Source organism: Gigantopelta aegis, chromosome 6 (genome assembly GCF_016097555.1).
Source record: "Gigantopelta aegis isolate Gae_Host chromosome 6, Gae_host_genome, whole genome shotgun sequence".
Lineage (NCBI taxonomy): Eukaryota > Metazoa > Mollusca > Gastropoda > Neomphalida > Peltospiridae > Gigantopelta > Gigantopelta aegis.
In genome coordinates, this window is record NC_054704.1 from 37,083,172 (window position 1) to 37,108,086 (window position 24,915).

General features: G+C 35.4%; 2 protein-coding genes across 11 annotated transcripts in view; one reads left to right on the forward strand and one right to left on the reverse strand.

Moving 5' to 3' along the window:
* The window catches only part of LOC121373962 (C-Jun-amino-terminal kinase-interacting protein 4-like), a 109,541-nt gene that overhangs the window by 11,866 nt on the left and 72,760 nt on the right, over positions 1-24,915 (reverse strand). For 7 of the 10 annotated variants that reach the window (XM_041500819.1, XM_041500818.1, XM_041500816.1 and 4 more), the window contains 2 exons: positions 23,745-23,927; positions 679-708 (listed from right to left, as the gene is read on the reverse strand). In XM_041500819.1, coding sequence (XP_041356753.1) covers positions 679-708; positions 23,745-23,927 — 213 coding nt within the window. Of the gene's footprint in view, positions 1-678; positions 709-14,238; positions 14,269-23,739; positions 23,928-24,915 lie in introns of those variants that run through there. The other 3 variants (XM_041500814.1, XM_041500817.1, XM_041500820.1) reach the window with 3 other exon arrangements.
* Positions 743-8,174, forward strand: LOC121373964 (histidine-rich protein PFHRP-II-like). Its single transcript, XM_041500822.1, has 2 exons — positions 743-1,145; positions 6,517-8,174. Exon 2 carries the CDS (start codon positions 6,528-6,530, stop codon positions 7,482-7,484), a length of 957 nt encoding a protein of 318 aa, XP_041356756.1. The 5' UTR covers positions 743-1,145; positions 6,517-6,527; the 3' UTR covers positions 7,485-8,174.

Below are 24,915 nucleotides of genomic sequence, written 5' to 3' on the forward strand. Positions count from 1 at the left end.
AATATGTACACATGTATTAATATTTTTCACCCAGCTCAAACTGTTTTACTAAACTGATGGACATGAGAGTAATGAAACACACAAAACTGTTTAACATAATGAATACTGTGCAAACATAATTCAACATATTTACTAAAACATACCAACCATCACCAAACCATGCCATGGGAAGTTAAAGGAGATTTCTACAAAAGGGCAAACCACCACATAATTGTAAATCTTTTTAGAAATGACAGACAATGAAACATAACTCAAGTACTGTAAACAAATAAGATTTGTAAATTTTGCTTTAAAAAAGAATTTCTAGTATACTAAATACAACAAAACTATTAAAAGGTTTTTTTTCTCTCAGAATGAATCTTGGCTTTGTGAAAATTTATTTCTCAAATGAAAAAATATAATTGATTACGAAAATAGAAATACTGATATATACCATCTAATCCCACACTAGTAATCTTTTAAAGGTGGATCAGGTTTAGAATGTAGTCTTAACATGGATCTAATGTAGTCAGTAATACACTATGAATCCAGTTAAGACACAAATCCAAAATGAATTCAGTTCAGATAGCAATTTATAGCATATATGGTTTACACAATAAGTCTATCATAGACAAAGACACAATTCTGAGGTGGTTTTATATTAGTAACATGATTATATTTTTTCAAAAGCCTTAATACCTTCAGGAGATTGACTGAACTTTCCAACAGCTAAAGCAGGTAAAACAAAAGAAAAGAAAACTAAAATTCAAACATGAAGCGAGTACAAAACTGAACAAAAATTAAAATTCAACAGCAACACTAAAAACTCAAAGTTCAATCAAAGCAATGACAATAATAAGTGGTTCCAATTAAAACAAACACAAACACAACAAAAAAACTAAAAAACATACATTATTCAAAGCAACTGAATCAACTATGACATTAAAAAGAAAGAGAAAAAAGCTGATATGAGACACATGCAAGTATTTCTCTCTTTTTTTTTTGATGGGGGGGGGGGGGGAGAGGGTAATTTTAGATGAAAATAGCTATTAACCAGTTTCCTGCCATTGACCTGTATACAGGTCAAGCGTCACAATGACCTCACTTGGATTGTTTTCATTTAAAAATCATTATCTACAACTGTTGACATTTTGGTCAAAAACAAGGTAAGAAACTGTCAATGAAGTCTTAAAATGACATTTATTGCCCACTGGACAGGGTTATCCAGTTTTTGCAGGGTGCTAGAAAAATCAGTCTGACCCCAAGGCTAGATACATCTGTCTGACCCGAGGGCTAGATGATTTGTACATACGCACGATGTCATAACTCGTTTTACGATTGACGTCATAACTCATGGTTTTCAAAATTCTGTTTGTCATTTCGCGTTGTATCATTGTTTAAAAAATATTTTCAACTTTATATTTATTGTCAAGTTGTTGCATTTTTTATGTCGTTGCATAAGTTGGGACTATATTTTTCAGCGTATGATTAAATGAGTTTCATTGTTTGTAGGTGAAATCTTTACGAATCGTTCTACAATAAACAAACCGTACGTAGCTTACAAAATTAATGTTTTGTTACTGTAATTAAATGGGCAAAAAAAAAGAAACAATCACCGTTGTGAGGTACAGATACGGCAATTCCAACCCGAGGGACAAAATGTTTTTTGGTGAGGGCCGAGGTTTACCGAGGCCATTACAAAAATATTTTGTCCCGAGGGTTGGAATTGTCTTATCTATACCCCACAACGGTGATAGATTCTATTAATCTGTACAAATTTGTCATAATATACTATTATATATGAACTACATTATGACAGTTGCATTAAAATAGAATAAGTATCACTTTTCATGTCTTAAAAAGGTACAAACACAATCAAATAGTTGTAATCAGACGGCATAAACAGTCATCGAAAAGCGCCATTTCCCTATTTCTATTTATAACAAGTCATGTGACAGCACATTTCCCTCCAAACAATTTGACAGCAGTCGTACACATTGCTTGCATGTGCTGCAAACTGTTTTCGTTAATAATGACAACGTGATTTCTTATAATACAGCACATGATATTCTGACTAGCCATGTTTGCTTGAACAGTTACGTCGACTGAGTGATCGAATACGCACATATGTGCTCTGTATTTGTCATTGTTTTTTGTTGTGTTTTGGGGGTTTTCTGCCAGTCTTCCCTTTTTTTCCTTTTCAATAGGACTATTAAATTTATACTGGTATTAATCAGTACAGAGTGGATGTATATGTCTTCTCTCTTTTTTTTTAAAATGAATTACAAACGATGGGTTACGAATATCTGCCGAACTAGTCTGGAGAATACCTTGACCTATATTATTTTCAATAACCAATCACAAAACATTCTCCTTGTGTCACACATAATTATGTGGCGGCACCGATTTTTTGTTTTATTATTGAAATAGATTAAAACGTACTATACGGGGGCGCCGTACGTGGCTTTTATGAATAATTCAACGTATATAAGCTGTGAATGTTTTGTAATTATTTTTGTATGGTGGATTACCATTTAAAAAAAATTCAGTTGTGTGTGATGGGATTTTAGCGAATTTTATAGGGGGTTTCAGTCATGTATGTAGTGGGGGAGGGGGGAGAGAGGAATCTGCTCGAGCAGGTGCCGGGAGGGGGGAGAGGGACGATCGACCCACTCCCTGCACACGCGTCTGCAAATGCTGTAAAGATGAAATAATCATGAGGAAAACTGCTGTTCTGTTGGATATATTGTGTTTTGAATATATTAGTACCAAATCCTAAACTGTGGGCGAAAACGACAGAGATAGGGGTCTATTCGGGCAAAATGAGGTGGCCTGAAACCTTTTCACCATGTACTAATATTTTCATAATTCCTCCAACAATATTAGTTGTAATCCATTTAAAAATGTGTAGTGCTTCGTTTGAAACCCTATATTATATACAGCTGTTTGGCAGTAACGTTAAAATTAATAAATGTTTTTCAGTTTCGGGTATTTTCGTTTAATTCGGGCAAGAATTAGCCTGCCCCTACAAAACAAAACGGGAGCCCGTACGCTTATGATTACTACATCAGGCCTGTATCCATGGGTGTGGGTGCGTCGGGGTTGTTCGCACCCTCACCGCGGTCCAATTTGTTTTGTGGGATGGTGCATATAAAAGATCCCTTGCTGCTAATCGAAAAAGAGTTGCCAATGAAGTGGCGACAGCGGGTTTCCTCTTTCAATATCTCAGTTTATCCGTGTGGTCCTTAACCATGACTGACGCCACATAACCGTACATAAAATGTATTGAGTGCGTCGTTAAATAAAACATTTCTTTCTTTCTTTTAGAACAAAACACGGTCCTTAACCCCCCCCCCCCCAAAAAAAAAAAAAAAAATATTTAAAAAAAATCGTCCGGTAGGTATGGACCTATATAAAATATGTAAAAAGTACCGTAGGATAATGGTTTGCAACAGATTCAGAGTAAGTAATCACTTGGTTTTTTTTAAAAATAAGGTGATAAATAAATGTTTAAAAATAACAAAAAAGAAAGAAAAAATTACCACGTGCTTTAAGCAGGGCGGGCGCTCCGCGTGTAGGCAACGACCCGAAACATTATTTTTGTCTCAAAAATAGTTAAACAAGTTATTTAATGCAAATAAAACATTGTATTGAGGATGTTATAATCACAAATCATAAAACGATCCTACATTGTTGATAAAAAAATATCAAAGAAAAATCGCAAAAACTTCAGTGTAGTTGACCTATATTATCGTCGTTTGACCCAGATATTGTTTAGGGATTACTACAATATTTCGCGGGAACAACTGCCAGTGATTTCTTCTTCTTTCACTCCCTCTATAAACATGTGAGAAGAAGTTGCATAAATATAAATTCATGATTCCGATATCATGGTAACCGTAAAGCATGTTTTCAACATTTATTTTTGTGACAACCGCCGAGTGTCGTGCATAAACGTTTCATGTTTTTGACTACTTAAAATTTTCATCAGTTCCAGCTATATTTTGTGCCACACATAAACAAATTTTGACCCTGTCTCCTAGGGCTTACGCAACTGGGCCCAAAATAAAATAAAAAATAAAATAAAAATAGCGGCATAGGCGTACGGACTCCCATTTTACGAAGGGGTAAAGGCTGATTTTTTTTCCGAGTTCAACAAAAAGCCCTGAATCTGAATAACAATTATTCATATTAGCTTTACTGCCAAACAACAGGGCCGCAGCTAGGGGGAGAGGCAAGGGGAGATGGGGGGAACACCCCACAAAAATCCGGTAAGAATAACAGAAACATACTGGTTAATGATATTGATGTTTTAAGTATGTAACTTCCCTGAAATGGCTGCAAAATTATATTTCAGAGCCTCAAGAATTCTTGCGCCTTCCATGCTCATTGGTTCCAAGAATTCATCTGCACCCCCCCCCCCCCCCAATTATTATTTTTTAAATTAGTTATTTTATTTTATTTTCTAAATCCTAGCTACAATCCTGAACAGGGATGCAAATTAATCACTACAACAATGTTGTAGCCAGCATGAGGCACACAAGGCAAGCATCATCTGGAATTTCCCCAGATTTATTTAATTTTTCCCATGACACTGATATTTATTTTACAGGTCTGGGTTTGTCTCGGTGTTTTTTCCTCACTATGCCCCAGCTACATATTTTTACATGGATTACAACTAGTATTGTATCAAAGTAAACTGATGGAAATATATGGTGAAAAGGTTTTAGGCCAGCTCATTTGCCCAAAATGCTGTACCTCAATTCAAATATGTAAAGGCAACTTGTGAATGTCCTTGGGGCGGGGATGAAGTTCACAAGAGTTATATTGAAAATGCATTTAAACTAATTTTTTTAGATCTACTTGAACATATACATGACCCATTTCCTTGCCAATTTGGTCATTCTACCCCTCTCCCAGGATCCTAAGGCTGGTGCACAAATAGGGGAAAATTAAGCCAATTGTCTTGTCCAAGAATACTATAAAAATATTTTTTTTGCAAATTTCATTAATGTCGGTCTAACCCCCCACCACCAACCCCTTAACCTCAGGGTGGAGTTAAATTCCTTAAACCATCTATCATATAGACAAACGCATTTAAATTGTAATAATGTCTTCAGAACTACTAGACCAATTCCAACCAAATTTATTTGGCAGTTTCTCTCACCTTTGGAAAAACAAAATCACAAATTTGGTCATTTTAATCCTCCTAGAAAAATGGGTTTCCTGCATTCCATGCGTTTTGTAGTTGTGGTCAGCAATTTACTCGGGTGACTATTTAGATCCATTGTGTATGATGCATAAGTGTTCAACACTGGATGCATTCTATGTATACATATTCAATTAGGGATCACAATCATGTTGTTTGTTTCTTAGTTTAATTTTTTTTTTTTTTAAGTGAATGGATATTTTAAATAGTTTTTTCTTTACAATTGTGACTGTGTGAAGTCATTTTCACCTTGAGAAATAAAACACTGTTGCAAGTATTTTGTGTCGCAATAAATCACTGAAATACACAAAATCCATTTTACTATTTCTAGTATTCTAATATCAATGTACAGGGTTTCTACCAGAGGGTATGAAGGGTAAAATTATGTACCCTAAAATCTTGGGAATTAGTGGATACATTTTAATAATTTTTAGAATGATTATAGCAAGAGAGCTGCTGTTTAAAATTTGTTTAAGTACATGAAATGCAGTGTCCAATTTCCAAAGATTCCAAACCCATAACCACCTAGTAGCAGAAGTTATGATCTGTTTGGGGTTTTTAAGTACCCCAAATTATTAATTACTGGTCTCCCTTACTTTTGACCTAATAACCCAAAAGTTGCATGCACACAGCAAATAGTTTTCCAGTTTTACATAGCTTACCTTGGTAACCAAAATTCTGCATTGGTTACATTGATAACATAGTTTGAACTGGGTACCATGATAACAGATAATTTTGAACTGGTTAGCATTGTAACATAATTAATTATTTTCACCCATCTTTTCTACAGGCATAGTACAATTATATAACTACATATTGGTTTGTTCGGTCCTTGAAAATGACATTTTTTGAGGAGAAAAAAATTGTTTTGTTTTGCATTGTAAATAGTAAACTAAATTTGCCTTGTTAGAAATATATAGTTTTGTTCCCCCTCCATCACCCCTCCCCCACACACAGTGAATGTGAATGTCTACTGATTAATTTGTCACTAATCATTTCTTCCCTTCCCTATCCCAAGTAAAAGTGAACTACCGTATGACAATGACCATGTCATATTAAAAGGAAAAGAAAGGAAATGTTTTATTTAACGATGCACTCAACACATTTTATTTACTGTTATATGGCATCAGACATATGGTTAAGAACCACACAAATATTGAGAGAGGAAATGTTTTAATTTTGTTTTCTGTGTCAAAATACACAACAGTGCATACATGACAAAAATAATAAAAAGATTGGGTTTCTGTGTCAACGTTTACACTTAATATTTTAAGTCCACCAGTAATAAAGACCATAATAAAAATAATGATTTTCTTTCTATTTGACAGACTGGCACCACATGGCTGACTGTCACTGCAGGGCTGACCGACATCGCAGGGCTGACAGGCACTGCACAGCTGACCGGCACCACATGCCTGCACACCAGCACCACATGTCTGACTGGCACCATATGGCTGACCATCAGCACCATATGGCTAACCGGCACCACATGGATGACTGGCACCACATGGCTGACCACCAGCACCACATGTTTGACCGGCACCACATGCCTGACCACCAGCACCACATGGCTGACCACCGGCACCACATGGCTGACCACCGGCACCACGTGGCTAACGACCACCACCACATGGCTGACAACCAACACCACATGGCTGACAACCACCACATGGCTGACCACCGGCATCACATGTCTGACAGGCACCATATGTCTGACCGGCACCACATGTCTGACCACCCACACCACCTGTCTGACCACCAGCACCACATGTCTGACCGGCACCATGTGGCTGACCTGCACCACATGGCTGACCTGCACCACATGGCTGATGAGCACCACATGGCTGACCGGCACTGCAAGGCTGACCGGCATCGCAAGGCTGACCGGCACAGCATGGCTGACAACCAGCAACCCATGGCTGACCGGCAACCCAAGGCTGACCGGCACCACAAGGCTGACCGGCACCACGTGGGTGACCACCAGCAACCCATGGCTGACCGGCACCGCAAGGCTGACCGGCACCACGTGGCTGACCACCAGCAACCCATGGCTGAGCAGCAACCCATGGCTGACCGTCACCATGTGGCTGACCGTCACCGCAAGGCTGACCGGCACCACAAGACTGACCAGCAACCCATGGCTGACCAGCAACCCATGGCTGACCGGCACCGCAAGGCTGACCGGCACCACGTGGCTAACCAGCAACCCATGGCTGACCGGTACCGCAAGGCTGACCATCACCGCAAGGCTGACCGGCATCACAAGGCTGACCAGCACCGCATGACTGACCAGTAACACATGGCTGACCAAACCAGACACAATCAGCATTGGTTTAACAACACTGCGTGATTGTGTGAAATTATACAACGTCGATTACCCAAGCAGCAGGCTGGACACATGGGTATGTTACTGCACAGCCACAGTACTAATTATTCATAAGACTCTCCGGCAGTGAATTCCTCCCGACTGGAAAATCAATAAAGCTAGTTACATCTGAAAAGCAGATTTATTTAAATGAAAATTAACATCATCACTTTCCTATTACTTTGATTATGAAATAAGGTCGAAAGAAGAGATTGAATCAGGTTCGGCAATGAGGTTAACCTGCCTTTTGTTGACTTTTATAGTGGGAGACTCGAGTGAAAAACAAGTGACCGAAAACCGATTTGCACCATTTTTTTCTTCTTTTCTTTAGTTATGAATGGGAAACCACTTCCTGAGGTGTGTGTTCCGAATTTCTGATGATTTTAAACAAGAAAAGTTATTTCTTATGTGATCTGAATCATAAGTGTGTCAAATAAAATGGAGTAAAAAACCCACACAACAACAACAAAAAGAAACCTCCCAAAAAACCCCAACAAAGGTTCAGTAGATTACCACCTATTTTCTTGAAATAAGAAAGTATTGATATGTTATTATAAAAATAATAATGAAAATGTATAACTGCAGTCTCAATAGGGATATCTTTAAAAAACAAAAACAACACATTTTTAATCATCTGTTGGAAAAAAATAATAACATAGTTTTGTTCTTTGGGAGGAGAGGGGGTTGTGGGGTGGCTTTTTGTGTTTTGTTTTGTTTTGGGGGTGGGGAAGAATCTTATTCAATACAATGAATCCCTTATCTGTAGGTTGCAACTGTCCAAAAACATTTTTAACAGATCTTGCTTTTTTTTGGTTGCGCCTGCTATAAATATATAGCGTGAAATTCAGAAACTTCTTATCTGCAAGTTGCAACTGTCAAAAATACATTGGCCACAAATCTTCTTTTTTTTATGCCTGCTATACATAATGAGTGGAATTCAGGAACATGGCTGTGCAAGCCTAAATGTCATCTGACAATCAACTTCTCCAGTTGAACATGAGATCAATGACAGGCTGGGCAAGACTGATGCGCGGCAAGTACAGCCAAGATAATTTGATGTAGTCATGTATAAAAATAAGCACCGAGCCTGACTTAAAACAGCACAAAACAAAATATTCAGTCTATCTCTGTATGAAACAGACGAATGGTATATCAAAGGCCATGGTATGTGCTATCCTGTGTGGGATGGTGCACATAAACGATCCCTTGCTACTAATGGGAAAAATGTAGCAGGTTTCCTCTCTTAACACATACCACGTCCTTTGATAATACCAGTCATGATGCACTGGCTGGAACAAGAAATAGCTCAATGGCTTTGTAGAACGAGACATATTACTCGACTAAACTAAAAAACATGAATGAAACAAAATTTTGAATTAACAAAAATGTAACTGATGTGGCAATTGAGTGTTAAGCTCTCTGTGAAAAATTAACACATTGCAAAACTTAATTCAGTCTTGCACCAGATAGATGGCCCCCAAAAAGGTGGTTGCTCTCTAGCAAAGTGATGTGATTTAAAGTATTAGAAACATCCCTCACAACATCTATCATAACACACAGTTGTCAGTCCTTATTGGATTTTCAAGCCATAGTGAGCTTTTTTTTCTGGCATTGCCCTTTCCTAGTTCACAAAATTAATAACTGTCTGGCATCAGAATTATAGCCAAATCGACAGATCCTGGTCAAATAAAACTTCACAAATGCTATTTTGGATAAAAGTCAAATAAGGAAGAAAGACAATTTCAGAGTTAAACATTCAGGGCAGACTGCAAAATGTAGCATCATATACAATTGTGTGTACTCTAGGATACCTCCCCCCCCCCCCCCCCCCCAACATTATTAAAGACTTATACAAATGTGGATCTGATTCAGGTAATGTAAAATGCAAAGGAACAAAAAGTTACTTATTAAAATATGAAAAATACTGACTTTACAAAAAATTGACTAATGCATATTTTGCATGTCTCCAAGACAGTAACTCTTACAAGAGAAATGGAAAAGTAACAACATCCAGGCATGTTGTAAATCAACAAAACTCTATTAGAGGTCATATATCTGGTAGAAGTGACACTGGTTCATGAGCTCAAGAGAACGCACTGGCTATTTCTTTTTTTCATTAATCAACAATGTGTCTTTTAATGCAATTTTCCACCAATATGTACAACTTCAGTCTTATGGGGAAGCTCTGGTTGAAATCACTTTTATTATTTCCCTTTTATTGCTCTCTTGGGAACAGCGGATCTGGCTCCTGAGTTGTGTGCCCAGGGCAGCATGTATTAATCTTGATTAATTATAAACAGGACAATTTTTTTTTTAAAAACACATACACCGTACCAATTTTACATCATAGAATGGAAAAGATCTATACACCAAAGCATGTATACTACCCCACAAACAATACAACATCTCATGATGATAATAAAAAATTATAAATCAACGTTTATTTTCATTCTTATATATCTAATTGAGGTACAAGCTTGTATAATGTATTTGACCGATACGAATCAGCTGCCTGGACCATTTACCAAGGAAGGAGGTTAATGGATTAATGTCAGAATAGAAGCTGCTGCTGCCCCATGGGCTTCTCGTACACATTCTCATTTGAACTAGATTTCTGTGCTATGATTCAAGAACACTGTCATGGGCAGACATGCCAGTTATGGGCTGTCCAGGACATGGAGTTAATGGGTAGTTGTTACTGCAACCCTGGCAATTAACAAAATGACAACAGCAAAGAATATGTCATGGAGAAATATCACCAAATGGTTCACCAAAGGCCACGGTATGTGCTGTTTTGTCTGCGAATCAATGTTCTAAAAAAAAGTGCTATTACACCTTCCCACTGATCATTAAAACTAACACTGGCTGGAAATTGGTCTGCATATACATTAGCACTTTACTTAAAGACAGGATAGCATATGTCACAGGCAATAATTGGTACACCAATTTCTGAACACAGTTTGGTGTAGATGGCTATTAAAACTAACCTGCCTGGAAGCTGGTTACAGAGGATGGTGTCTGTTAGCTCATTACTCAAAGACAGGATAGCACATACCATAGACTTAGTAATTGATACACCAATTTTTTAACAGATTGGTGTATGTGGCTATCAAACCTAACTCTAATTGCAAGATGGTTACAGAGGATGGTGTCTGCATATATATTAGCTCTTGCCCAAAAGACAGGATGGCACATACCACAGACTGTAATTAATACACCAATTTTTTAACAGATTGGCGCATGTGGCTATCAAACCTAACTCTGGCTGGAAGCTGGTTAAAGAGGATGGTGTCTGCATATATATTAGCACTTGCCCAAAAGACAGGATGGCACATACCACAGACTATAATTAATACACCAATTTTTTTAACAGATTGGTACATGTGGCTATCAAACCTAACTGGTGGAAGGAAGCTGGTTAAAGAGGATGGTGTCTGCATATACATTAGCACTTTCCCCAAAGACATGGATGGCACATACCACAGACTTAGTAATTGATACACCAATGTTTTAACACAGATTAGTGTATGTGGCTATCAGTTCCCTACTATATGATGCTCTCACTGAGTTGGAGGTTGCAATGGGATATTAACGCAGCATTTAACCAGCCTTAAACCTGATGACATGGCCACTGCACTGGCAGAGTCATTAGTATGATTAGCATGAGCTAATCTCTCTTGCCAGCCTTTCGAATGAAGCCAACCAGACAGATGAAAATAGACTGTAACAACAGTCTTAATGAAACCATGTGACAACCATGGTAACTATGACAAAACAAACACTGAAAATCTCTACTAATTGATTTTTTGGGAAGCTATTTTCACAAACAAAATCTTAACACAATGACAAAGTCAGTTAAGTTAATGACTATAATGTCTGAGAACTATCATAAAAAGGGGTGGAAGAGTACATTTTTTTTTTTTTGCATGTATACTTTTTCTACTGGGTAAAAATCAGTCTAGCGTGGAATCTTCCTACTGAAGTCCAGAAAACATTTAATATGTCATTTTAAGTGTGTGTGTGTGTTGTTTTTTAAAATAATAATACAATTCCAAGGTTATTTAGATACTACATGTGTGATAAACTATTAAACAAGAAGAAAGGAATGTCACATACCTGACCATAAAAATAATTGAATGGATTGATTAATTGCCTCCCTACCTCAGATTATGGGAAGCCATTTAAGTTATCACCACATTAATGTCATATAAATTCAAAGGGCGCTAAAAATTACTCTCCCTGTCAGGGTTTCTGCCAGAGAATGAAATGGGTATGGCACCATGCCCAAACTGTTTGGCAGATTTTCTTTTTTAAGTTAATCTTTTGACACAGTTAATTACTCTTATCATTACTGTATGATTTTCTTAACTCTAACCCTAAACTTAACCCATTTTCTTTATTAGGGAGACCCCCCCATACCCCTTGTTGACTGGTTGCATTCAATTCCATAGCGACATTAAAAACAACAACTATTTTCTGGGGAGTGATAGGGAGCAAGAGTGATGGCTCCCTTTAAATTGCGAGGTCTGACATTAAAAGATAACATACTGTTTAATCTGTAAATTACTGGATTTCAAAGTATAATATTTGGTCTAATGAATGATTTGTATGAACTTGCCCACAGATAGGTCAGCATATTATCATTGCCAACTGATACAAGGGTAGTGGAATACTATCGGTATGAAAAACAACCCAATGGCCACATTAAGCAAGAATTGATTCAGTTATGAATACATAATTTGCCAATATTTTAAATATATGATCACATTAAAGCCATCAGCATTCATTAAATCTTAAACAGTGACCTTTACCTTTGATCTAATGGCCTAACCACAGCAACCAATCTCTATCCATATATGTTTATAACATGTACATACTTCCAGTTTTTAAAAAAAAAAGCAAAAAGAAAATAAAAAATTATAAAATAACCCAAACCAAAAAACCCAGAAGAATTTCTCTCAAACACAGCCTGATTTATGATGATACTTTTCTGTGGGACCGCCAACCAATTGATAAAACTTTAAATAAACATGATTTTGTCAGTTCAGCATGTGAAATAACAAATATAATGTCAATGTACCTTCAGTTATGGAAATTCAGATTTAAGAAGCACTGATCATTTAGTTCAATCACAAGTACAGCTTTGTCATACGGATTTCTTAATTATCTTGTACTATAAGCCGATGACACCAAAATATGGATTAATTCATCAGTTTTCTTGGTAATTTGCAGAAATGTGTTTGGCTTCTTTGACATGCTAATAAAATAGATTTTCCCCTTGTCATTCCTAAATACTAAATGTGATTCCTTTCAGAATTCGTTTCTTTGATTTTTAGATGACTGTCTTTGCATTGATATAAAAAAAATTAACACCATCAATCAATTTTTTTTTTATATAATCCTCTTGCCCTTTCGATAAATGTAGTTCTGTACTCTAATGAGTAATTGATTATCTCCTGTATTATACAGGGTGTTGACCTTTCCATGCAATTAACCTTTTTGCCCGGATTATTTCTCTACCAAGCAATATGAGATTGGCAACTCTACAACAGACTGAATAAGTATAAACAGATTTTTAATATAAAATATATCTGTGAAATGAAAATACTGCTACTAATTGTGGGTTAACATTATTTACATAATAATTGCCAAAAATCATTAGTCAATAAAATATTCAATACTGCATTTAATACATCTGCTAAACTCTGAATAAAAAAAACAACAAAAAAGACCCCACAACACAACAAACTAACATATTTTGTATATAGAAAATAACTGATTGCTGTCTTTAAAAGATATCAACTTTATCCTGCAAAGGTTAGAAAGGCCAATGTCATGAGTCTGCTGAGTGGCATTCATCACTCAACCTGAGCAGGATGATTCCAATGTCTTGGGATGGAACCCGGTTATTTTATTTATCCTGCAATCCAACAAAAATAGTCGGAAAATATTATTTCTTTTAGGTGTTTTTTTTTCACACAACTTCAGTAACATCAAACTAGCAACACTTATGCAGTATGTCATTCAAGATACATGACATCATTCTTTGGAAAATGCTAGCTATATTTTGTCACATTTAAAAATTGTTTCTAAATAAAATACAAGTCATGTATTGTTATTGTGAGACAAGACTTTATTTCTATATACTGTACTGAAACGAATGATTTAAAGAGTATGTTATTGAAATTCTAGTCTAAAATACTCAAGTCGAGTCGTGCTTATGTCACATGACCTATATTTTTGATCAGTGAAAGAAAATATAGAAATTTATCTAGTCATCACATAGTGAATGCAGAACAGAAATCCTAAAACTTACTTTATTATGATGTTATAACTAGTATGTAAGTTACTGCAATGCACTTGCAGATTTCTGAACATAACAGAAGAGTTTCATGTTAAAAGTTTAAAAAAATTAAACGAGAACCAGTCAATGGTTTTTGGTACCATATTTATAGACTGTTATCCATCTAAAGGTCTGCAGTAATATGCAATACCAAATTGTTATTAAATTTTTTTTTTACTGATATACACATCATGCAAGCCCTAGATGTCAAAACTGAATAACTTAAATTAAAAAAAAAAAAAAATTTCTAGTACTGGCACCAAAAACCCCAATGACTGATTTATAACAAAAACGTAAAACAAAAAACAAAACAAAACAAGCATGAATAATCATCTTCTTTACCTAATACCCATTCCTCGAGGACTTCAAAACCTAAAAATCAGTACAGAGAGCATCTCATTTCTAGTCATTCAACTCCTACTTAACCTACTTTCTCTCTCAGTATTCATAACTTCTCTCGTTTTTTTGGTACCATAATGACTGCTGCAACAGCGAAACTAATATCTGAAGATTGAAGAAAATTTCATCACACTGGCATTATAAATAACTCGCACAATAGTTGGATATTCACTGCAGCATCTTGGTGGATATGGTTACGGACACCCTAGAGGCAAGAGAGCTCTAATCAACTTAAACTCTGACATTCTGCACCATTGTCTACCAAGTCTTTCAGGCTGCATTTAATGAGCGTAGGCTGCCAGGTGACATTAGTCAGATTAGAAAGGATGCACACATATGGAGAAAATAATTTACTAAGTTCCTGTTGGATTTACACAACGGCCAGGGCTGAGAGTGAAATCCAGGGAGCTTCGTGGAAGGAGGGTGAAGTCTTCTCGCGGCCAGCCCTGGAGACCGGTTTCCATAAGAAGCAACTTTTATTTGTGAATGGCTTGAAGGAAGAATGCTCAAATGGCAAGAATGCCCCCACATTGGCAATTTACATGATTGGTGTTGTAATTAGATTTGTAAGGCAGAAGTATAGCTAATTACCAGACAAGCTCTCGAGTCTGTTTACTCGAACTGAAACATGATATAACACACAGTCTATAATAGGTAAATACTAGAACAGAACTCACATGGAAAAGGATTTTAATTTAAACAAATTTTCCTTTAAAATTATTCAAATGTGGCTAATTTAAAGAACACATTATAAGCCAAATACAGAATGTTGTAGCCATTTTGTATAAAAATTAGCAACAGACTAATTTGGTAATGTGTGGTGTAAGTCCTGCTAGAAATATTCTTGAATATGCAGATTGTATTGAAATAAAAATATAGTCAAACCTGTGTTAAGTGGCGAATGCATTAGGCAGCCACCTGTCTTAAGAAGCTACCTTGATGTTCTCCAACATATTATCTAAAATAGTACCAAATGATTTGTGTAATTTAGCAGCATCATGACAAATATATCAGCTATTGGGTATCAAACAACAGTAGTCTTTTTTATATTCCATTTAGGCAGCTGCATAACACAGGTTTGGCTATTCATGTCAAGGGAGAAACAAAACCACCAGTGGTATCATCAAGTTTCTGTAGATGGAAGGTCTTCTTGCAAAAGTTAAAAATTGTGCCAAGAGCAGGTGTACCTAAACTTTATGTCAATAGAGGCAAATAAACAGAATACCCTATCAACCTATCAGGTTGCCTTTATATATATAAAACAAAAAAAACATATCTGAGGTACCCTTCAAAGACATGTGTTTCAGCATGGTACAGTCTTCGCCAAAACAATATATAGCAAGTTGTTTACACTAGACTTAAGCTCAGTTCATTTCAACTTATTGTCGTGCTTATATCCAATTACGGTTCAAGCATGTTGTCCTGGGCACACACCTCAGCTATCTGGGCTGTCCGTCCAGGACAGTGGGTTAGTTGTTAGTTGGTTAGTGGTTAGTAAGAGAGAAGAGGGTTTAGTGGCCTTACACCTACCCACTGAGCCCTTAAGAACTCGCTCTGGGTTGGAGCCGGTACAGGGCTGCAAACCCTGTACCTACCAGCCTGTAGTCTGATGACTTAACCACTGCGCCACTGAGGCCAGACTTAAGCTCATCCATGTGTTAAGAAAAAGTATCTTTAAAAAAAACCCGCACATGCTTTTAAGGGTCTCATTAATCCACATGACAGGTAATAACAGACAGTAAATTATTCAACAGAATGTCAGTGAACAAGTGCAGGCGGCAGGTTTAGCAATCAAATATTGTAGTAATGACAGCAACTGATGCAGAACACAAATTCTGAAAATAGTTCAGCTTGTCTGCATCACAAGAACATAACAAAAAAGGCTTTTTCTTAAAGGGTTCTGGTCGGTACTTACTGGGATGATTAACCCAGCACCTACCAGATTCATGGCCGATGGCTTCACCACTCCACCACTGAGACCAGTCCAGACGAGTATCTATCACCAAACTAAAACCCACTTCCTCAGACAGCAAGGAAAAGAAATATATTTAGACACTCCAGCACATTGTCAGATGTGTTACATATGTTAAATGCAGAATGAGAAAAGAAACCCACTGCTTCACATTGTTGCACTATTAAACTATTAAAACCCACACCCATAGACATTCATGAATCATTGAGTTATAATTTCTTTTCTTTTTTATATCTTTTGATTGGTGTCTCATCAACAAAGGGCACAAAAATTCTAAACCTTGTATAGCTAGGATTCTGGTTACATTTAACATTATTACCCAAGCATCAAATGTATTGAATTTGATTGACTTTATATTTGTATAATCTGCTGAGTTTAAAAACATGCTACATGTTTACTAACCAATTTCTTTCTTCATTGATGAACTGGAAGGTGTATAACTAGCAATCAAACTGAATTATTTGTTTGCAAAAGATTTTATGCCATGTAATAATTATATGTTTTTAACACTAAAAATAGCTGCTAATTTGCAAGTATTTTTAATTGAAGTCTGTACACATTCAGTAACCAATTTCTTCATTGATGAACTGAAAGGTGTATAACTAGCAATCAAACTGAATTATTTGTTTGCAAAAGATTTCGTGCCATGTAATAATTATATGTCTTTTAGCACTGAAAATAGCTGCTAATTTGCAAGTATTTATGTCTGAAAACCTGTACCATGAATTTCACACATGTCCAGAAAAGATTTATTCTACTGGTTAGCAGAACCAGCCGAAGTATTGATCTTGAAGTAATGTGTGCTTAGAAAACACCCCACCATCTACTCTTTGTAACCTTGATTAATGGTCGGGCTCTATTTTTCTAAAGAACTGCAGTCAATTTATCCAGTCACTGGGTTGCTGTAAGTGGGTGAGCTGAAATTTTCATGATTTTGATAGACTATGCAAACAGGGTTCCTCCTCAATAAGAATTTGCAGATGAAAATTAGCTATAAATACGAGGTCTTAAGTAAATCGACAAACTAGTTTTAGCGGGATGGCTGCCGCAGACAAATCCATCATTGATTGATTACTGGTTTTATCAACATTAATCAATGACAAATGCAGGGGAAAAAAGCAAATAACTTAGTGGGAAAAGGTTACAAGAACACATCAAATTGACCAATTTTATTTAGTTTAGTGGGATTTAAGTAGAAATTTAAAAAACTAATCTAAATTAAAGGTTTAACTATTAACCTGCATCGACATTTAAAGTTAGAAGTGCACACCTTTTCTACTTAATATAAAATTAATTCTGAACTACCACAGACACATAGTTAACCAAAAACATAATGGATTTGACCAAAATATATCACTTAAGCAAAAAACTGTAAATATAATTTAATGGTAAAAAAAAACCCACCTGCAATAGGTGAAAATATGTTACACTACATCCACAGCATTAGTGCCTTTAACTGCAATTAAATCAAAGGTTATGTCATGTCTAATAATATTGTATTCTTTATTCTTTTAAATCTCTTACAAAAAAAGAAAGAAAAAAAAAAGGATAAAAAAGCCTATCCTATAACAGCAGGATTCTTGCTTCATTCTTTAGCCGATATGTCACATACACCATATATATTTTTATGCATGACACCTAACAGCCACCGATTAAACAATATTCTCAAGTGATCATTAATCAAACATTCCTTTCATCTAAAACACACAGTTGCGTATTATACTGCTGACATTGCAGTTCGCTGCTACTGAACTTACACATTGATTTTCGTGTTTGCTGGAAGAAATTATACAGTCAAGAACATCGACCTGGGTCTGAAAAATCTATACTTGAACACATGGTGCCTAATGTAAAGTTATTTTACTCAATCACATCCTGTGTGGTAACTGGTTACTCTTTTTTTTCTACAATGAAATTCAATTATCTCAGCCACTTGATGGGCAGTAATTTCCTCTCTAAATGGTGTGCAAGCAGAACTAATGTAATTTGGTAATTTTTTTATATCTGCACTTTTACTTAATACATGCATTTGGCAATTCGGAAACCTGTAACTGATCATGAAATTGGTATCAATGCAGTGTGTATGTTTCAGGTCTGGGTCACCTTTTATTTTCATGCTTCACAAATTAATTTTTGTATTATTTTTTATTTTTTTTAAACTTTTAATGTCTTTTTAATTCAGAAGCACATGTCATGATAAACATAGTATCAATCCATTATATATTCAATGGAATTTTTTTTCTGTACATGATTAAAACCTCAGTGATATTTAAATTTTAAATAAATTAAAACATTTTGTTTTCCATACATGTATTATTTATCTGTTAAAAGTACAGTGGTCCATTCCTGTTTTATGAACCTAAAGTGTGGTCTATACCTTGTTTGTAACACGACTATGTATTACTAAATGGTTGTGGTCATGTTTTGTGATCATGTAACCAGTTGCATACAGTTCTTCCACAAAATGGTCTTAACTCAGGGATATTTCGGAATGTCAGACTTGTTTCCAAATGATTCCGTAGGTGTACTAGCCTAATATAGACATTTTATGAATGTAACATCACACTTAGGCTCCCTAAATATTGAAGGTCTCTAGTATTCCTAAACTGATGACAAATTCTCTGCAGACACTGTATGGTCTTTTTGATGAACACTAACAAACACCAAAATGTCTAGCAACAGTGTTTTGTGTCACTCCAACCTCAAAGCAAAAAAAGAAAGAAAGAAATGTTTTATTTAACGACGCACTCAGCACATTTTATTTTACGGTTATATGGCGTATGGTTAAGGACCACACAGATTTTGAGAGGAAACCCGCTGTCGCCACTACATGGGCTACTCTTCCGATTAGCAGCAAGGGATCTTTTATTTGCGCTTCCCACAGGCAGGATAGCACAAACCATGGCCTTTGTTGAACCAGTTATGGATCACTGGTCGGTGCAAGTGGTTTACACCTACCCACTGAGCCTTGCGAAGTACTCACTCAGGGTTTGGAGTCGGTATCTGGTATAAAAATCCCATGCCTCGACTGGGATCCGAACCCAGTACCTACCAGCCTGTAGACCGATGGCCTACCACGATGCCACCAAGGCCGGTAACCTCAAAGCAAACCCACCAAAGAAATGAATTCACTTTCCATCACATTGATGACAATCAGATACCAACATAGGTATTTTTCTGAGTGACGAGAATCCATACCATCGTTTTGTGGTCCAGTAATAAGAAAAATGGCGTGAAATAAAAGCAAGTTGTGTGCAAAGCGTGAATAGCATGTGCAATTGACAGAAAACCTCTGGAATATCGAAGTGACTGGTTATATGATTAGTTTTAAAACCTTTTTATTACCATATTTCAAGTAAATGCAGTTCTGTATATATTTATTTAATGCACAGGAACTGGACCCATATTCACAAAAAGGTGTAAATTTACGTCTACGACTAGCACTTACGTCTGCCGTAGATTTACGTTTACGTGCAAGAAGCATCTTATTCTCAAAGACGGTCGTAAATGTAAACGTAACTTAGTTGGATGTAAATCTACGATTTAACACTCACCGGAGAAATTAAAAAAACAAACATTAGAAACGATGGCTACCGGGTAAAATAACATGCGCAAAACTCAATTTCGTTTGTCGTCTGCTAACAATAACATCACGAACGGAGAACCATGACATTTTGGTATTGGTGAGGATCCGTGTTTTGGTACGAACTTGAGGACATTTCTTAAAAAGGAAAAGATAACTGAGGAGAAATTGGCCGAGTCGAAAACATCCGTTCGATCACCAACAAAACTATGTTAAATCCATGAGGGTTCGCCATCGCAAACTGCTTCAATTATTGGAAATGCTGCCAGTTTTCGTAACTAATAGTAAATAACGGCGATCGTGCTTGATTTATTATATGTACACGACTTACGTGCAGCGTTAGTTGTAACCGGAGGCACTCTTATATTTACGTCCAACTCTACACGTAACTTACGTTTTCGTTGTTTTGTGAATAGCTCTTCAGTCGTAGATTTACATTTACGTGTAAAACTAGGCTTACGATGTTTTGTGAATATGGGTCCTGTTTTCTACAAGTATATTTTGGTGTACTATTATTCTTTAAAATTTAAATTTCAGTTAAGGTTTAAGTATGCTGTCCTGGTCACACACTTCATCTAACTGTGCTGTGTGCCCAGAACAGTGCTTTAGTGTTAGTCTGTAGTAGTTAGTAAGAGAGAAGTTGGTGGAGTGGCCTTACATCTACATACCAACTCAGTCATTAAAACCTGCTCTTGGTTTTTGAATACACACCTCAACTATTTGGACTGTTTGTCCAGACCAAGGATTTAATAGTTAGTTGTTAGCAGTTAGTGACGGGAGTAGTCGGGTGAAATGGCCTTAAACCTCTACTTTAATCTTTTCTAACTCATTCTGTTAGTGAAACCCATACTAGGATGGGAACGCAATACCTACCAGTCTTATGGCTGATGGGAGGGGGTGGGGGGGGAGAGAAATGATAAGATCAGAGAATGCATTTAACAACTTTATAAAATAAAGGAAAAGGGTAAGAGGAAAGTAGGTTGCACCTGTGCCATTCCTCGCCCTTGAAATATACCTTCGAGTTGATTTTCAAATATATTTTAGTAACAGAATATATTTGGTAACTAATTTAATAGTTGGTTTGTCTTAGAGGAGAAGCTGGGATTTGCTTCAGACAACTTAATTAAAATGAAAGTGGACCTTCCCGTTTTCTCGCCTTGACATTAACCTCCTATGGTCAAGGTGTTACCTTGGTATACCCATATATTATTATTATTAACTTGATAATGGCAGTAATTAACTGTATACTGGATTACTTCCAGTTTATATCTTTTTTTATAACTTGTAGGAATTTGATTTTTGGAAGTTAGACTCACTGGTGTGAGAATTGCGAAGCCACATTAGAGATACCCCTTGATTCTATTTTAGCACTCTGCTTTTACTTCTGGTTCAAAATTAGTTAATTTTAGGAGTCCTAATTAAAATATTTATTATTAGAGAACCGTCAAAATTGCGTCTAATTTTCCTCAATTTGTTTGGCTCGCCGCACATAAATTATTTATTTGGCATTTAAGTTAAATTTCCAGATTATGATTATTTTTATTTTTTTATTTTTTTTTAACCTAAAATTGTTTTTATTGCAATTTGCAGAAGCCTTTTCCCCCTTCCCCTTCTTGTTTTGGGTACAATGCCTGGCCTAAGTCGGACATTGTGTCCACAACAAGCGTGCTTGAACATTCATTTGATATAAGCACGTTAATTTCCGACATTTGACTTGACAGTTTTTTGTGGGCATACATACATACATTTAACAACTGAATATCTGACTTAAGCTTAACCTTGGTTTATGAGCAATGTAAATTAAATGTTTTCAGACTTTACAAACTAAGTCTGAGACAGAGTTCACATTTGACCTTTACAGCTATAGGGCATACTGTTATTTTTAAATATTAAGTGGCCTATATTGGCATAAAGAATAATATGATTTAGTTATTCATATATTTCTAAACTTTGTCAAGAATCTTTTGGTCAGCAAGTCTTTTGTTAAGACCAATAAACAAACACCTGTCTGGGCTCATTCTTATAAAACTTTAGGACTCAACTGTGCAATTCTGTGGTTCAACAATTTATAAGTGTTTGGAATTTTATCAGTAGTGATCTTTCAAATGACAGCATACATCAGTCAACTGTATGGACCCAACATCTCAAGAGGTCCAAACAAGTTTTCAAATGTGTACAAAAACTTAATATGGGTTTTAATAAGGATTTTAACTATCATTATCATTAAACAATTTAACATTAAATGCTTAGAAATGTTCAACTTTTCATCATCTGATTAGAACTAAGGCCACAAGAAGCTTAAAACTATACCTGGTTTTAAGGGCATGATGTTATTTTCAATTAAAAGTGAATATCTCAACTGCTTACGAGGCAACACTGTTTATCTTGCATGAATGAGCTTGATCGCAAAATCTCTCTGCCTATCTGGGTAAAGCCTACCACACAAGAGAGCTATCAGCTGAGTAAAACATTACTTGAGACATTTTGCTCACAGCATTTCACCACACATGACCAGCTAAGTGCTGAGCTAGTCTGCTTATGATTGTCACAATGACATCACTTAATTTTTATGTTTCTATTGGTCATTTGCTGAATTCAGATTTAGCTAATACATGTAGCTCATATAACCCAAACGTTGTGAGATTTCTTTCACTTGTGGTCAAAAATATCAAACAATATATGTTTTCCTCTTAACAACACAATGAAAAAACCCTCAAATAGTTTCAAAGAACTTTTTGCTCATGTGTGGTGGGCTTAATAATAATTTGTACATCCCTTCTATTCTGGTTATTATAATTTTATTTGTATATTTCTACTACTCTTGTTGACAACATTCTGATCAGAAAATCTCAATCATAGAGTAATATCATAACATAAATCAAATATAAGCTTCCATTCAATTTTACGTAACACACTGCACCTCCCTTATGATCTGAAATAAATAGCATCCTAACAACTAAAAAAAAAAGCCTATTAAACAACTATTCAAATCATCTACAAATTTTAAACAGAGTTATCTTTCTTGTCACCTCTCCATAAAAGAAAACCAATGATAGTCCACCTTTAAAATATATACTGTTTGCTGTCACATGACTGACTTTTCAGCCACTACTACTTAATTTTTTTTATTTCCTTTTGTCAAAATTTTAAAAATAATAAAAATACTGCAGCTTCACTATTCATCTCATAATCATTATATATTTGTGAGACAAAAAACTATCTTTGTGTGTTACTTGTGGCATTTAAAAAAGCCCACACTGAAACGACACATACAGATCCATTTTTAAAATGATAGTCAGGTTGACAACAAACAACATATGTTAACATGCAGTATAAAACAAAGGTATCCAAATGTACACCAAAATATACAATAATTTATTCACAGACCACTAATGAAGAAAGACACTAAAAACCATGCCACATTAATTCTCATTATTATATAAATTAACAAAAAGCTTGAGACACCAAACAATACAATCATGAATATAACACATGCAATTTTACTGGAAGCACTAAAACATACTTTTTTTCTAAACAGTGAAGGAAATATTGCAATCTTCTATTTTCTCAATTTAATCTCTGGCAATACAACATTAGGCTACACATATACACCAGCATTTAAGCTGTTATTTGCTATATTTCTGAAAGACAAACTGAAGGTGAAAATCTGCAATTAAATTTCAAAATTAATGTATTGAAAGGCCAATGCAAAAATTAGCATCCTTTAAGTTTTTTCAAATTTTGGAATTTTGATGATCTAAAATAAACTGAATTTGGTCGTATATTTTCAAATAAAATGAATGAAGTTACTAACATCATTTTATTCAAGCTTAAACCCTGATAGAGCTAGACAACAAAGACAATGGACTATATCACTAATGAGACTAAACTAACCTGGAACAGCCACAAAAAACTTGACTGCATCCTTATGGCCGTGAAACGAGAGTTGGGCCTGCGCCATGGAACAGTATGGAATGAAGCTGCTGGGCGTGACATTGTCTGTCCCCGAATCACTGTACACTCGCACCACACCGCCTGGCTGACGTTTACTCGATGTAGTTACTTGTTGTTTATTACCTGTCATTAAATATACTTATGTAGTTACTTGTTTATTACCTGTCATTAAATATGCAATATATTAGACGTTTTTGTATATTATAACCCATGGGTACAAGCTTCCATTTGAAGTGGGTTTTGGGGTTGTTTTTTTGGACAACAATTCCAGTCTGGCTTGAATAATTTTTTATATTCAATTTGTAATTGAAAACTATTGGTCAAGATAAATAAAACAACAATACTCAGGCATAGATAATAATATAATTTTATCATGGACTTTGAAGTTGATTTTCTTGATTAGTTTATTCTACTAAACTCTATATTTTATTATTCTTATGTTAATGTTAATGTCTGGTGTGTTTGTATGCAGGAACTTAAAAACAAATGAGAAAAACAACTTTCTAATTTCACTATGGGTGAATATTGCCATTTTATTTTTAGTTTGACCAATGTTTTTACAAACTGCACATAAAAATAGAAACATTTTGTTATTTCCAAAAGCTGCAAAACAGTTTTCCTTTTTTATGTCTTACTACACATAAATTATTGACACCAAAAAACACTTAAAATGGAGGCTGGTATATAAGCAATTTTGTGCAGATACACATGTATGTTTTTCGTTTGTCACTATAATTGTTCTGTTTTTTTATAATAAATTTTATTCTAATATACTGAAATATGAAATAAGCCAAAATCATCACCTATTCAGTGTTGTGTTTTTATACATTTAATTTTCTTTTTTAATTAAAATAATTTTTTAACATCCCAGACTCCACAATTGTTTTTTTGTTTTTTTTATTTACTATATTGCTACAAATTTACAATTCATAATCTAAAGGGCTTCAAATGTCCTTTTAACCATATATGAGCATAATTATACGTATTTAAAAAAAAATATTTACAAATTATATGTTTTAATAAATGATATAAAAATTATTACTTAAGTTTTAGATTAAATAATTTTAAGATCACTGCAATCAACTATTGCCGTATTTTTCGGCATATCAGC